This window comes from Leuciscus leuciscus (assembly GCF_965113295.1).
Source record: "Leuciscus leuciscus genome assembly, chromosome: 9".
In the NCBI taxonomy this organism is placed as follows: Eukaryota; Metazoa; Chordata; class Actinopteri; order Cypriniformes; family Leuciscidae; genus Leuciscus; species Leuciscus leuciscus.
In genome coordinates, this window is record NC_138733.1 from 26,763,897 (window position 1) to 26,780,130 (window position 16,234).

General features: G+C 37.9%; 1 protein-coding gene and 1 long non-coding RNA gene across 7 annotated transcripts in view; one reads left to right on the plus strand and one right to left on the minus strand.

Moving 5' to 3' along the window:
- The window catches only part of LOC309505970, a 293,235-nt gene that overhangs the window by 87,417 nt on the left and 189,584 nt on the right, over window positions 1–16,234 (plus strand). The gene's annotated exons all lie outside the window — the stretch shown is intronic.
- stard13b (StAR related lipid transfer domain containing 13b) overlaps window positions 1–16,234 on the minus strand; it is a 95,530-nt gene that overhangs the window by 23,618 nt on the left and 55,678 nt on the right. Inside the window, exon 1 of one of the 6 annotated variants that reach the window (XM_082179458.1) lies at window positions 12,854–14,150. The exons of 3 other annotated variants lie outside the window; for them this stretch is intronic. In XM_082179458.1, the coding sequence (XP_082035584.1) occupies window positions 12,854–13,016 (163 nt within the window). In that variant the 5' untranslated portion in view covers window positions 13,017–14,150. Of the gene's footprint in view, window positions 1–6,020; window positions 9,080–10,750; window positions 11,125–12,853; window positions 14,151–16,234 lie in introns of those variants that run through there. 2 more of the 6 variants (XM_082179460.1, XM_082179461.1) reach the window with 2 other exon arrangements.

Consider the following 16,234-nt stretch of genomic DNA (forward strand, 5'->3'; position numbering starts at 1 on the left):
AAGCACCCTCCGAGTGGCCTGGCGCGGGACGTCAAAAACGCACATTCATAGGCTACGTAAATTCGAAATAGTGCGCGCAGAAGCACATGCGCAAAACCGTTTTGTTAAATGATATATTAATTATTTTTATTTTTATCATATGTCATTTTACAAAAGGACATTTTACAGACCTAGCTACGTTTTGCGCATGTGTTCCTGCACGCACTTTTTCAGTCACAAGTTCACAACACAGCAATCAGAGGAGGACGCGTTGAAAACTCTAATGCTCTTCCTTCATAACTCGTACTGAGAAGGTTTGAGTTGCAGAGGAATTTGTGATTCTTTCACCTGTTCAACCACATAAAAGTTTCGTAATTAGTAAGTCAGCGCTTTTTCTCTTGTTGTTCTTATGTGCTGAAGGGCCGTTGTGCCTTGGTGAAACGGTGTTTGTAGCCACGTGAAGAGCTCTTTTCCAAAACGCCAAAAACCTAAAAAAGCTGCCTCAAAGAACCAGCAAAAGTAATGATTATGAATATGTAAAATATTGCAATAAGACATTTTAATTGTTTATTAATTTGTGTGTCGGCTGCAAAGATGATGTTGACGATAGGCTATTGACTCGCGATCTTCGCAGTAAGCTAGCTAGTGAACGCAGGAGAAATGCACATTTATTAGGCTACATAGTTTTATTATGTTTTGGATGGTTTTGTTTAGAACCAGCTTTCTGTAAATATATTTCACATTTTTTAGGCCTGTGAGGCGATCGTAGGCCACGGTTCGGTTCATGCTGATATAATCTCCAGTTCAAGCACCTTATGTTGTGCTAGCCTCCTGTATTTACTTTTTATGTATTTATGTTTTAAATCCAGGAAATTGGTAAAATTAAGATACAATTAATACAAAACGAAATTCGTTTTAAAGAAAGGCTTTGTGCTTTCTGTTTTGAGGTCTCTGTGAAAGTTTGAAAGTCAGAGTGCTCGCGTCCATAATGGAGAACTGTCACGTAATATTGTTTTTTCCTCATAAATGCAAACACGAAAAATAAAAGACAAAATACTTTTTTTTTTAAAAGACAAACTATCAATTTTTTGGGGGAAAATGATGGCTTTATAGCGTTTTGGGGAAAAAATGGATGGATTTATAGCGTTTTGAAAAGATTTTTTTTACTTTGAATTTATCATCAACAATATTGTTGTTTGATTTAATAATCACTGTTGCAAAAGGTGCCTAATTCCGTTTTTTTTATTAATTTTTTTGTAAGTGGAAAAAGTAGGGGCTACCTCAGATTCTGTTCAGTTAGCTCCTTTATTGTTTTTTCTATAGCCTACAAAGGTCAAATGCAGCAAGTCAAAAGTCCAACTTCTTTGCCAGTTTGCACACATTTCTTTGAAGGATGGCAAAAATATCGTCTGAATATCGATATCGAGATATTGGAAAAAAATATCGAGATATTCATTTTTGTCAATATCTCCCACCCCTAGTGGTAACACACTCGCCTGATCCATTCAAGGACACCCACTGATTGTCCGCTTTCATCGACAAACCTCAGTCAGGGTAAGCCTTATTTGAGGTCACTCACCAAAAAATATACCATCTTTTACTATAGTGAATCAATTCAATGTACCTAGCATACATTTTGGTGTTCTGTATAGACTACATTTCTTGGACTAATCTTATGGTGCTTTTTTGTCATTTTTGGAGGCTAAAATATGTGGTCATTTTATCTTAAATGGAACTGGGTGAAGATACTTCAAAATATATATTTTTTTTATAGTGAGTAAATGATGACAGAATCCCATTAGGATTAATACTGCACATAAAATAGATGAAGGCTATCAAAGAACTATCAACGTTTAATGATATTTTTACATTGTGTCCATTATTCATAATGATCTTGTGAATACTGACATCAATATGAACCTAAATGCAGCCAACATTGTTTGAATCCTAACAAAGAATGACAGCTTAAAATTATATGTCCATTTCGGGAGTCCTGCACGTGGTGGAAGAGCCTCTTCTGGTAAATATTTGGATCGCTCTAACCACGGAAAATCGCTTTGGGTTGTTTGTCACACTGCACATTTGTGTAAAATATGATACACAACAGAACGTTCATCCACAAAAGGAAAAAAAAAAAGGAAATATATGGGAGGATTAAAGTGTAGCCGTATACCAAATAAGCCCATGACGTCTCTGCATAACGGGTCTTAAATTCACCGGCCCCATAGCTGTAAATTGATAGTACATTTTTGACATTGCGGCCGCTGTGGAGCAAGCCGAAAAGCTACTGCAATGGAGAATGCCAGGTCTTTACGGCAAAAACCGACGCTCCTCCAGTTTCAAGTAAAACCGAGACATTCATACTTTATCAACTTTCCTAACCACAGAGCAGGGACTCTAAACTCCCCAAAATAGAGGGCTAAATAAGGATTGGCGAGTAATATTCAATGCTCTTAATGTTACCAAACATCTGGGAAATGTAAAGCGTGACACTTCGTAAACAGGTTGTGTGTTTTTTTGGGGACTTTAACCAAAGTGAGGTGACAGGAAAAGTGCAGCAAGGATTTTTGCAGCCTTTCTTTTTCATCAAAAGCTTAGTTAATGTTTCTTGACAGTCAAAACATATTGAAATGTTAAAAGGAGGTACTGACCAAAACATTTTCTAAGTTGTGGCCAAAAGTGTTAAGAAACTATAATCCAGAGCCATAGAGCAGGTGTTCGCGTTCTGACCTCAGGGGTCAATATGTCTCTCCGCCACACATGTCTTCCATTAAAACCTCTCAAGTGAGCAGCTATACAAGGAAAGGCAGCTCAACCTGAACCACAAGAATACCTCAGGACCTTCCCTCCAGACACAAGATCCCCTAAACAAGACAAAGAAAAATCAATCAGATGAGCTCCCTGAAAAAATACATCTAGCAGACCATCTCTGTGTGCCAGATAAACACTTCCAGGCGCTGGCCTACAGCCATTTTCCCACATGCTAAAGTGTTTTGAAAGCCATTTCAGGAGCTCTGCGGTTTTATTTTGTGTATATTTTCAGAGAATTAACATTAATGTGCATTTCAGCAGAATTTGTTCATCAAAGCTTGCTGCCGTCATCCACTCAGCGATACTCAAAAAGACTTACAGGAAGAGGTGAACCTTCGAAAACCATGTTAAGACAAACAAATCATTCTTGAACCATCACAGAGATGAATGAGTCTGGACGAAGGAGGAGAAAAATATGCATCTACCAGACAATATCAAAACAATCCACTCACGAAAAATAATAGTTCATACGAAACGAAAATCAGGTCAACATTTACTCACCCTCATGTTGTTCCAAGCACGTCCCACTTTCTTTTTGCCATAGAACATTAAGACAATTGAAGAACGTACTGGTCTCAAAATCATTCTTTTGAGTCTGATCTTTTCAATGAATCATTTGATTGGGTTCAGATTCATTACTACTTCTATCTTGAACTCTCATGAGCAGTGATAGTTCATCCAAAATGAAAATCAGGTCAACATTTACTCATGTCATTCCGTTTTTTTGCCGTAGAACATAAAGACATTTTTAAGAGAATACTGATCTCAAAAATCTTGATTGATTCATTACTACTTTTATTCTGACCTCTCATAAACAAGACACAGAATTATGGCATATGTCAGTATATTCAGTGAATATCTGCATACAATTCAGTATTTTTTCTAACTCAAAGCTAACCTACGACATCTTTTATGTTGCTTTTTTGCCCTTTTTTAAGCTTGACAGCTCTAGTTGTTCCAGTTTGTTATAATGAGGAAAAGATGGTGCTGCTTTTTGGGGAGTTTTTGTTAGGGGTGCGCCGATCCGATATTCGGTATCGGTATTAGTCCGATACTGGCCAAAATCACTGGATCGGATATTGCATGAATCGCGGGAGTATAACCCGATCCGATACGATCACGTCCCTTAGTCCTAAATTGTCATACAAATGCTTAACAACACCTGAGAGACATGCCGTAAAGAGAGATGAGCAACACGCGTCACGCAGCGTTGCCAGATTTTCACATACAAAAAATGAGATTAATTTAGATTGATAATAAGGGGTAAAAAGCTTAATACATTTTGTTTCTATTGTTCTATTTTCCACAATGTCAAAGCAACGCAGCTTAACCCAAAATACAAGCTCGCAGGCATGCACTTCTGTCCTTACAAACTCCGCTGTTCTGCGCTCTAGCCAGAGAATACTACCGTTGCAGGAACACTTTAGTAGGCCAACTCAAGAAGCATCAAATAACGAGGTTGGGTTCCTTCAACTGTCCATCCTATTAAAAATGGCTAGGCCTTATAAGATAGTTGTAAAAAAGAGTTATCGGAGCATATAAGCCCTGCCCGCGTGAGGCGCGCCGCTTCCCACTCGCGCTGTTCTGTAGTTTATTCAAAGTTTATTCATTCTGAACGTGTCTCGTCTCGTGTGTCTATCTATATTTCGTCAGATTTTATAGTGTTGAACATATTCAAGCGCGAATGAGAACCATTTCGAGGGGGATGCCAGGTGTAAAAAAAAAACAAAACAAAAAACGAATATTCGAATGTCAAATTCTCAAATCGAATACCAACCCACCGAACGAATATTCGAATAGTCGGGTACAGCCCTATGACTACATAAGAGTTTTGTGTTACATCCAGTTTTTGGCACTGGAATTATAATTTTTGTTTTATTTGCACAGTTGCACTTTAAATTTCATTAATTGAATGGTGCTGAATAATTAAAAATGCTGCTACAAGTTCTGTTTAAAAATTGTTTTAATAAAAATTAAGCAGCAGTATTGCACAACTGAGACATGTTGTGGGCTACTTATATAGAACATTTATTGCACTGTTTGAGCATGATGCTTTTTAGATGGCTAGGTTAAGCAGTGCATCCTCCTGACAAATGTGTTATTAACAGCTTAATTAAGAAAAAAATATATGGTATTGTATCGGTATCGACAGATACTCAATTGTGTGTTATCGGTATCGGACATGAAAAAGTGGTATCGAGCCACCCCTAGTTTTTGTCATAACAGTTTATCAAAAATAAGTGGACTAATTATTTATCTGCTTCTCAGTCACTTCCTCTATTTAGTTCTTCCCCACCTCAGGACATGTGTGAATGTGTGAAGCACAATGACAGCCTGTACATACGTGTTCAGCGTGTGAAAAACACCTCAGACACTGTTATAATGACATGTCAAATCTTTGCACCTAAAATCAATAGGTGATTTTAAAAATACCGTTTCACAACTATTTTCCATGTCATGACAGAGTGTATCCTGTAATTCACGTTGCTTTGTGCTACAGTATAAACATTCTCACAACACTGCAATTTGACTTTCCGTGCCAATGTCTCACAGCTGTAGGATGTTGCAATTATCAGCACACATGTCTTGCTCTTGCTGCAAAGCAAGTTTAAAAGAAACTACAATCTCTGTAATTTCACTCAAGAGTGTCTGTATATATCAAAGAAAAATGCTTCTTACAAAAATGTATGTGGCGGTACCAGAAGGTAATGAATAGCATATTGAAGTAAAATGGTGTTTATGGCACTTCCAGGTATTTCAAAAAATATTATTGTGCTATCATGTTCACATGGTATTGCCTTTGCACATGGTATTATTATATATTACGTATTATATATAATAAAAAAAATAATAAAAAAAAACACTTAAAAGCCAAACTATCCATATAAGCTTTCTAGTTCTGTATAGATTAATTTGAGTTAAAATGGTTATAAAACGACAAAGCATTGAGGTCTGTGATACACTTGACTGCAAATTCACATTTGCATCAGCAGGGGTCTCTCTTCATCTAAAAACACTGTCTAAGCTAATGCAGCTGGAACAAAAATAGTCTTAAAATATTTAAAAGAACATTTTCTCTAACAATAAGTATAAAGACAGAAGACAGGCCCTGTGATTCCATGACTTCTTGCCGTCTAACTTAATTGCCATCATATATTAAAACATGCCAGCAGAATATTTGAAAAAGCCAACAAAGCACTATTCACTGAAAGGGAAAAAAACTAAATTACCTTACTACATTCTTTATTCTATCCTTGAACAGCCACTGAAATAATTCTCAGTCATTGGTGATTTATTCATCTCTCTCAGACTTTGTCAGCGCCAGGGTTATATTTAGAAATGCAGAGAAAGTCACGACCCACAGGTCTGTTAATATGTCACGTCATCCATGGTCACTGCATTCAGACTCTGGCACACATTAGTGAAGGTTGTCAATGATTTACCCTCGTGTGACACAGATAACCCTTACCAGCTGTGCAGATACACATTCACGAGCTGGGTTAAACAACAGCAACACAAAGCATCCATCGTGTATGAAATACAATAATGTAAAGAAGAAGTTATAATAAAGCAGTTACATGCTGAGAACTTCTTGGACTGGATAAATGGGTTTACCATCACAGCCACTGATGGTTTGCCACTGGAAACATTTATGCATCCTCAGTACACACATTTTCACCATGCCTCGTCTACCATCGACGAACATCTCTAACACATCTGAGGAACTCTGAGGAGACTAAATTCTGAAGGGAAACCCACCAGATTCCATCCACACTGGACCAAATCCACGTCTAAGAACAAAACCTAAGGAGTCTGTTTACTTTACAAGCTTTTTAAGTTCACTGGGAATCATTTGTCCCCTGCACTAATGAGCACTCAGCCTGGAAATCAACACTAATTTTCGTGTGGTTTCTAAGGCCCCTTTTGGTTTTGAACTCTCAGGATATTACAATCTGATGATGTTCCAGATCAAATGTTTGAATCAGATCCCCTCGAGCAACGGAAAAGCCACTGTCACTGTTGAATAAACTAGACTTCACCTCCCTACAAAGAATCCTTCATCAGAGAGAGTTTTGGGCCTGATGGGGCAGCATTGCAATTGAGCTCTTCAGAGAAGACCATTTCAACGAATCCGATATCTACCACTTAAGCATGCCAGCATTTGGCCATCCTGAGAGGCACTATGCTTTCAAAGAATAGGATATATCCAGTGAAGGAGCGAGAGAAAAGGTGAAGTGCTTTTGCTGCTTTTGGCTCGAGTTGCCCGGGCCTCTCCCCCACTTATACTTCCAAAAGCAGTCAACGCGGACAAGGGGGTCCAGCGTCGTGCTTCTCAAAACCTTCCCATCATGCAGCTCTAGTGGAAGCATTCTCAAAGTCCTTCTCAAATGACCTGCTCACCCTCACAGCGAAGAACGTAAAGACAGTTTTCCATAGATAAATGAAATACAACTTCAACAGCAAATAACAAAGAAATAACTTCTAGGTGCCCATAAATGTTATATGTCAAACTAAAAACATCTAGTGATAGATCCATAGATCCATAGATAGATCCATAGACAGATAGATAGATAGATTGATCGATAGATAGATCGATAGATAGATAGACAGACAGACCATTAAATTATCAAATTCCCATCAATAAATTAAAACAGTCAGAGGAGATGTGGTTAGAAACATAAAAGTGAGCATCACCCGTAAACGCCATGTTAAAAATTCCACTGGGAGAGGATGGGAGGTGACAGCAATACAACAGTGTGGTAATGATCTTTACAGGGAGAGTCGTTACGGGCTGTGTGGGAGAGGTCGGGTATGACACAGCCCTTTGTCCTGACTCCTGACCCCTGCACTGGATACTATAAATTAAGTATGACAACTAATTAGGCTTGGTTACAGTACACCTTTGTTGAGTTTTACATTATCTAAGATGACACATTGTTGCTTAGTGCCTCTCTCATTCCCGTTTGATGGCTTGAGACCAGATATTTAAATTAAATCGGCACCAGGTGATCCATTTGTATACTGCCAAATTGATCAAAATGATGTTTCAATGTCATGAGAGTGATTTTTATTACTGTCAGCAGCCCTTGGCATTCTCATTAGCTATTGGCAAATCAAACGTTCTTCCAAATTTCATTTTCTGGCATCTATATTCAATCGAATTACATTCAAATAAAACTATTTTGGAAATATCTGCTAGCTCAACCCAGGGAGGAAAATCAGAAACTATCATTTTTTCCAGAGATATGAATAGCTCATTGATTTTATGCTTTGACAAAATGTGTCTCTGTGTGTTTGTCTCCATGTATGAATGGGTGTTTATGTGTTAGGACGGGAATTTTTGAATATTGTGTGTGCAGCTGTAACAGATGTGCAGAGTGTCTGGTGTCCAGATGGGCATCTATAAGAACTCAAAGCACCAGTGCACCACAGGAATCAAAGCAGCTCCATTACTATAAACATCACTAAAGTATCTAGAGCTTCATTTCAGAGCTACCTCAAACACCAAAAGGAAAAAGAAACTCTTTATGGAGACTAAGTCCATCAGAGTAGAGTCTTCAAGATAAGAAACAAGATAAGTAAAGGATACTAATGGTGTCTTCTAGGTTGGAATGCTATATCTGAGTGGGAGAAACTAGAGCTCAACTTCCTGTCTACGGTTGCCACAACAACAGAACTTAAATAATCACACACAATTTCTCAAGCCTCATAAAAAAAAAATATATATATATATATATATATATATATAGCCTTTAAAAAAATTTGGAGGAATGGACTTATTTTCAAAAAGCCATAAAAAGCTCTTATAGGCTCATATATCTGGCAATAAATTGAACATTTATGATCTATTTAAAGATGATTTTATACACAATCAAATAAAATCAACCAACATTGTGAAAACTGTTAGACAAATTAAATTTTATGTGAGTGTAAGAGTGTTAAGACGAAGATATTTAGCAGTACGAAGTAAACATCAGCAGCAAAAAGGCTGACAAAAATAATATATATATATATATATATATCAATATTTAAATACATATTTATATTAAAACATTTTAAAGCATGTGTAATGCCACATGAGGATGTTTGTGGACATTCCTGAGTGATAATGCAAAGAAAAGGCTTTAATTCACTGAATAAAAAGAAAACAAATTTGTGGAAATCAATCATACTTCACAACTCCATCAGCATGTTTTCCACTGAGGTTTATTTCACAAATTAAATTAAAATATCTAACACAGCTGCTGCTATGTCAAAGAGACACAGTATTTTCTAATACATTTCCAAAACTCATTTGTTTGACCTTCCTAAAGGCCAATTTATACTTCTGCGTCGAGTGAACGCCATAGTGTACGTCGTAGGCTACGCACGTAGGCGACGCCGTCGTGAGCATTTATACTTCTGCGAATGTCTGTGTTGCTCTGCAGTTACACCGCCGAAACGCTAGTTGGCGCGGGTGGGTTTTAATGTTCCACTGTGTTTACATTCCTCGCGGCTGTCTGAGCAATGGCGACTGAAGGAGTCATACAGATGGCTGTATTTCCGCACTTCTTCAAGCAATCTCTTGGCGGTCACTTGGTCTATTTCCATGGCTCTTCACTGATCTTCGGAATTTAAAAATGGCAGGCGGGCGGTGCAGAGTGCAGAAGATCATTCCGGAAATGCGTAGGAGGAAACGCGATGCTATCCAGCCGACCAATCACAGATCTTGCGGTCCGCGTCGCCGCGACGCGTAGTTACATTTTTGAGGAGGTCAGGGTACGGCGAAGGGTACGACGTATGGTACACGTCAATGCGTATGCTACGCCGTACCTTCTACGTGCACCCGACGCAGAAGTATAAATTGGCCTTAAGGCTGATGAAATTTATTTTCACTGTTCCTGAACATTATAACCCAACGTTAATCTGTGTGCTGCACATTTTATGGAGAATCCGTGCTTCCAAGGTCTGCATGAAGTCCATTCTGGACGATCCTATTGTTTGTTAACATTGTCAGGGTCTGAATCTGGCTTGAATTGGTTTGAAATAAGAACTCGCAATTATGGAGGGGCGGGACATTTCATGAACATGCTCTAAGCACTGCCAATCACACCACACTGGGCCCACTGACCAATCACAGCACTTTTCGGGCCAGACTGGGGAGAGAGGAGCTGTAATAATTTCTTGAGCATCAAATCAGCATATTAGAATGATTCTTGAGCAACTCTGCTTGTTTGCAATGCAAGGGTAAATAAAGAACTGGCTGTTTTCTTTACTCAAGAAACACTATTATATATACGTACATAAAGGCTTATGTTTTATGTATTTTGAAGAGCAGAGAAGAATGTCTACAGAGTCTAGGATTCGTCGTCGAGTCAGCCTGTGCGTAAGTGGATGAAAACGTAATGCGATGCACTTACTGCCAAAAGAACAAAACACATGTGTCCGATATTCTCATAAATTCGTTGGTCAAAAACCTTGTAACTCCATTTGATTTGGGTAAAAAAAATTATAATATAATGAAGCATGCAAGTGTCTGACCACATATAAAGCCACAATATCAACTTTGACAATTCAGTTTAATTATTTTTAAAAAATAGTGTTTTCTCCATTTCCTGTAAAGTAGCGTTTTTGGCGACGATACACAAATACACAAATAAAGTAAACTTTGGGTATTTGTATATTTCTTAGTTTGGCCCCCTCAGTGTCTATGTCAACAAAACAGAGTAGGTGGAATTGGAGCCTTTTGCCTCCAACCCTCCTTAGAGCTTAGGTTGAACTCACACTCTTCAGCACTATACCAACATAAGGGAAACATCCTTTAGGAGGGAAAACCTTTACTGTGTAAACAAACAATACATCAGATGTTTTACTGGTTGTACGTGACTGACATAAACAAGAACTTTCTACAATATATCTAGGTTGATTGTCTATAAAACTTGTGAATGGACTTGCTGTTTGGAATGGATGTGTCCTTTACCTTTTCCACAAGCATGCAGCAGATCCATCAGGATTTGACACCACCACAATACCACAAATAAGGAAGGTATTACAGCAGTTGTCTGTCTTGTGTTCTTCCTAAACTAGATACCCCTGATGACAAACCAGACACCACAAATTCAAGAGGACAAGACCCAACACGCCCTGCCGTAACACCTTATCGCAGGCCATCAAGATCTAAACGTGAGACGTATACCTGCATTTCTGAGAACATCTCCATTCAGAGAACATTCTGCGTCAAGTAACCTGAGAACATTCTAGAAAACAACTCTGAGGTCAGTTAAAGAATGTCCACGCAAGTGACATAAAAATTGGGAAAGACAAATCACAAACGAGATCTCTTTAAAGGGATACTCCACCGAAAAATGAAAATTCTGTCATCATGTTGTTTCAAACCTTCATGAATTTCTTTCTTTTGCTGAACAGAAAGGAAGATATCTAGAAGAATGTCAGTAACCAGACAGTTTTAGATACCATTGACTTCCATAGTATATTTTTTCCTACTATGGAAGTCAATGGTATCTAAAACTGTCTGGTTACTGACATTCTTCTAGATATCTTCCTTTCTGTTCAGCAGAAAAAAGAAATTCATACAGGTTTGAAACAACATGAGGGTGAGTATATGATGACAGAATTTTCATTTTTCGGTGGAGTATCCCTTTAATGTCTCATTTGTTTCTCCTGGAAAGAAATGACATTAAAAAGAGAGCGAACTGAGCATTCTGCTTCTCAAATTTTTTTTTCCTATAAAAAACTATGGTAATCTCACATGTCTCATTTAGAGTTTCAAAAGAGATCTAAAAAAAAGTCTGAAATTGTGGTCAGATGAGCCAAAACACCAAAGGCTGCCATCAAAAGTCTGATATTTCAATATGAACTCATATGATCAAATTCTTCCGAAACCAAATTATCTGAGCTATGGAATCAAATTCAATAACTCTAAACTCACAAATGAGATTGCTTTAATACATCTATATATCTATATCTGTATATAATGTTTCTCCTTGAAAGCAATGAGGCTAAAAGGAGAGCGAACTGAGACTTTTGCTGAAGTGCTCTGCTCCAGACAATTTGTTCTAAAATAAATAAAAAACACTAGTAAATGTTCTGCTTCTTAATTTTGTTTCCTACAAAAAAGTCTCCTCTAGCGTTTCAAAAGATATCTCAAAAAATGTGCTCAGATTAGCCAAGATACCAAACACTACAATCAAATGTCCGAGCTTTCAGTATGAACTCATCAAATTATTACAAACCAAAACCACAATTTCAAAAAGCTCTAAGCTATTCCCGTATGTTAATAATTATCCCATTTGTGTCTATTTTTATTTCTCTGAGGAACTTTAGGAAAGACATAACAGCTGATGCTTAAATAAAACATAACTGAGAATGTCATTAAGTCTCATACAGTTTTTCCACTTAGATGAAATGTACAATTCCTGGTATAAAAAGAAAGAAACAGGTGTTATCTTCAAGAATATGTTAAATGAGGGCAGCCCTTCAAAAGAGTGAATGGTCTGTCAGGGTCTCAATCACCCTGTAATGTCTGCAGACGCCTCAGGTAAACTCTTGTTGATGAACACAAAGCAAAGGGGAGGAGTTAAGATGTCAAATGCCTGAACGGCTCACCATTGTCTTCAGCTGAAAACAAAAGTTGGAGGTGTGATGGCGACAAATAAGAGTGTCCCCACTAAATATACTTTGTTTTCTGCCTCAATATAATGCAACATGAATAAAGTGCAATGAAGTACATAAGATTTTGAGTTAAATGAAGGTTCAAAGGTCAAGCTAGGGATTGTTACGTGTAACTAAGTTCATTAGTTTCTGAATGTCTAACTAGAGATAAATCAGTCACAGAAATGTGTGTGTGAGTCCTGACACTCTCCAACCCATAGTTTGAGACCATTCCCAATTAAAAGTTCAAGTGAAAGACAAAGTAATGGGTACAATATCTCAACAAAGACTGGATATGTCTTTAGGTTTTCAAAAGGTTATCAAGCACAATGTAAAGATACACCTCAGAAACTCGACTTTGACTCATCAAATCTCATATAACTTATGCCATGTTGTTTCCACCTGGTCGTACCTGCTGCTATCCTCTTCAGCAGCTGCTGGCGGGCAATGATCCTGCCCAGCCTGTACCCGGAGCGCCGTCTGTGGTGGTCCATCCTCAGGTAAATATCCTGCGTCTCTGGGGTCATGTTGCCCAGGCATTCGTTGCTCTCGGTGCGTGGCAACTGCCTGTACATGATCACACAATGTAAAACGTCCGGCCCCCCTCACCCTGAAAACAAACACCTGAAACAGTCAACCAACTGTCCGTCTGTCTACCAACAAACCAGCACGTGCGAGATGCGAGTCCGTAGAGCACTAGAACCTGGGAGGAGAGCCAGCAGTCGGGCCCGCCCCCTGTTCGAGTCACATGGCTAGAGGTGAGCCAGTGAGAAGCTAGGACGGAGGGGGAAAGCCTTGCGACTGAGCTGAATTCAAGGTCTGTGCGAGCGCTGCTCAGTTCAGGAGGGAAATATAAATACCAGAGGAATGCCTGTGAACTGAGCGAGTGGAGAAAGTTGGAGAGCAGGGGGCCGTGGGAGGGGGAAAAGAAAAACAGCGTGGCTAAGAGAAACACCCAGACCAAAAAGAACAAGCCTGCTGCTGTGAAGCACCACTCAGGAGCCAAGTTTGCACAGGAGGAGTTTGTTAGTTGGGGAAAGAGAAAGGAAAAGTGGCAGAAAGAAAGAAAAGCTTGGTATTATAGACCATTAACTTAAACGTTTTGATTGTCTTTTCTTTCCTTTTGTGACGTATATCCAAAATAAACGGCTTCTCGAACAAGAAAGAATGTAGGACGGGACTTGATTTTGTCTATGAGGAATTGATTGGATCATTGTGGGTTACTATTGCTGTGAAGAGAAGAGATGTCACTGCAAGAAGGAGGGGAAGCTATTTTGATTAAAGATTACGAGGGCACGTGAATTAAAAGAAAATAATGATGTGCACAGATAATTACATTTTATAATAAATTCTGCCATATTCAATAAAAAGACACAGAAGTGACTAAATTGGCTATAGATAAATATATAAAAAGGTGTCTTGTTGGTAAACTTTGATCCCCAACCCCCTATTTGCTCTGAGCACAGTGGGGCTTCACCTTGTGAAATAGCCATTCATGCTAAAAAGGCCATTTCACACATTAAAATCAGTTAAAAAGGAAACGTCTTAACTGTAGGTCAAACACAAAGACTTTCTTTGTGATGTAATAATGTGCACTTATCACCTGGCCTCAATTTCCTGCCACATTTCTTAAAACGTGGTGCCAAATAAATGTAAGTCATTAATAACATGTTAACACACTTAGCTCTTAGCTCCACTTGCATTGTTAAAAATAAAATTATAAAAAAGACAATAAATTAATATTTATAATAACAATAAAAATACATTAATGTATAGTATGACAATTACATAACTTTTGTAATTTTATCTCAATACTTTTAGTAATCATTGTGTCAAAAGTAGAAATAAAAAAGGCAAGTTATTATTATTAGTTAATAATCAGTTCAGTTGTATCAATCATAATCAGTAAAATCAGCTGCATCAGTCATAATAAAGCAAGAAAAAGCAGTTGATCTCTAATGCTTTCTGCATTAACAGATATTTCATGAATGCTGATGCTTCAATGAAAGACAAATGAGATCTACATGAATTTTGTGCAATACAAATTGAAAAATGTTGCTTTGTAACTACCAATAAAGCAAATAACATCCTAAACTGCACGCTTGCCATCTGTTAAACATGTCACATGTGTACATAAATCTAATGTACTTGAATATAAATGTAGTGTACATAAATGTAATTCATAAAAAAGTAAAGCACTCACAGTTTAGCTATACTAAAGCTTACTAAATAAACACAAATATGTGCAAATGAAAAACTAAAGGAAAAATTACATAATTCTTTGAATTATAAAAAATGAATGAACGGAAGGTTTGCAAGAGCATCTGTTCCATTGCTGCATGGAACAACCGGAGTCTTCAGACTGAAAATAGACTCCACTTCAGACTGAAAATAGTTCCACCCTCTGTTGACTAAACTCCATCACTCTTAAGGCACTAGAGAACAGCATACAGTCACTGTAAGCATGCGTTATATGCCTCTCGCTCCTTGTCTATGTGTGAGCGAGCACATAAACAAATGAACAGGGTACGAATGGGCACGACACCAAGTTAAACACATGCTGTGCCCCCTCCCAGACTGGCACACACTAACCGTACTCGAAACCACACAAAGACCGCAATTCAACCAGCGCCTGCAATCCTGCAGTTATTTATACATAAACTACCCCTATCCCTCACTCCAACGCCCCTCGCCACAGGAAAGTTTTCATGTTTTCTACTCTGTAACGGTTTTAAGACGTTCTGCGCTGGTTGTGTCGCTACATTAAAAATGATCTCATGTGTTGACCCAAAGCTTGAGCTTATAAACAAGGTACAGTTCGCACTCCTGCTATCTAATAATGTACAAAGGTGCTCTTTTCACTACAGGTGTAACTCCCTGAGCAGGAGTTTGAGTGATGGACCAACTCTAATGATGCGATTCGTTTTCCACACAGAACCACACATGATTAATGTTATCCTGAATGTAACACTGTGTATACAAATAATATATAATTAAAAAAGAACATTAATAATAATAAAAAATAAATGCAGTGATATAAATAAAATGACTCTACACAAATCACTTCAGGACAGTGTGAAACAGGCCAGCAAAAATAATATTCCATTCAAATGTACTCAGTTTTTGGCCACAGTATAAATGATTAACGGTTAACTGCTTCAAATATTTCATTGCTTGTGTTTAGTAATCCTTCATTCAGTGACAGCCTACTCCAGTTTTGGCACAGGTTTGGTTTATTTGGAGGAAATGGGTGGTAACAAGTATACTATGTACTTCACTGACCCCCTTTTACAGCACAATGAGCATAAAATCAGCTATTATATCATCATATATCGTAATTTCAGTCACTTTAATTGGTCTACATGTATATAGACAAGCAATGTCCTCTCGCATTTAATGGTTTTGCATGGAAATGGCTCACAAGTACTCAGTGATTGGTGAAGCACTCTGAAATAAAACTTTCAAAAAACTATTTAAAAAAGCTACAACTGGTGTAGATCAGTCAATTCAATTATATAGCTTCTTTTTAGAGAGCGAGAACAAGGACAGGTTTTTGTGTATATGTCTACGGCTACTATATTGAGTGATTAAAAAAAATCTAGACTTTATTCCTTTATTAACTACTGACCAAGATTGCCCTTTAGATTATCTCTCCTCCAGCATATTTCAGCTTTATGTAGGAGATGTGTTATTGAAAACAGATCAAACATCATTGTCATGCAGAACTGAGTGCTTTGCTTTGCCAGATTTAGCTCAATATTCAGAGCCAAACTGGCCACTGCCAAGTCTCTCA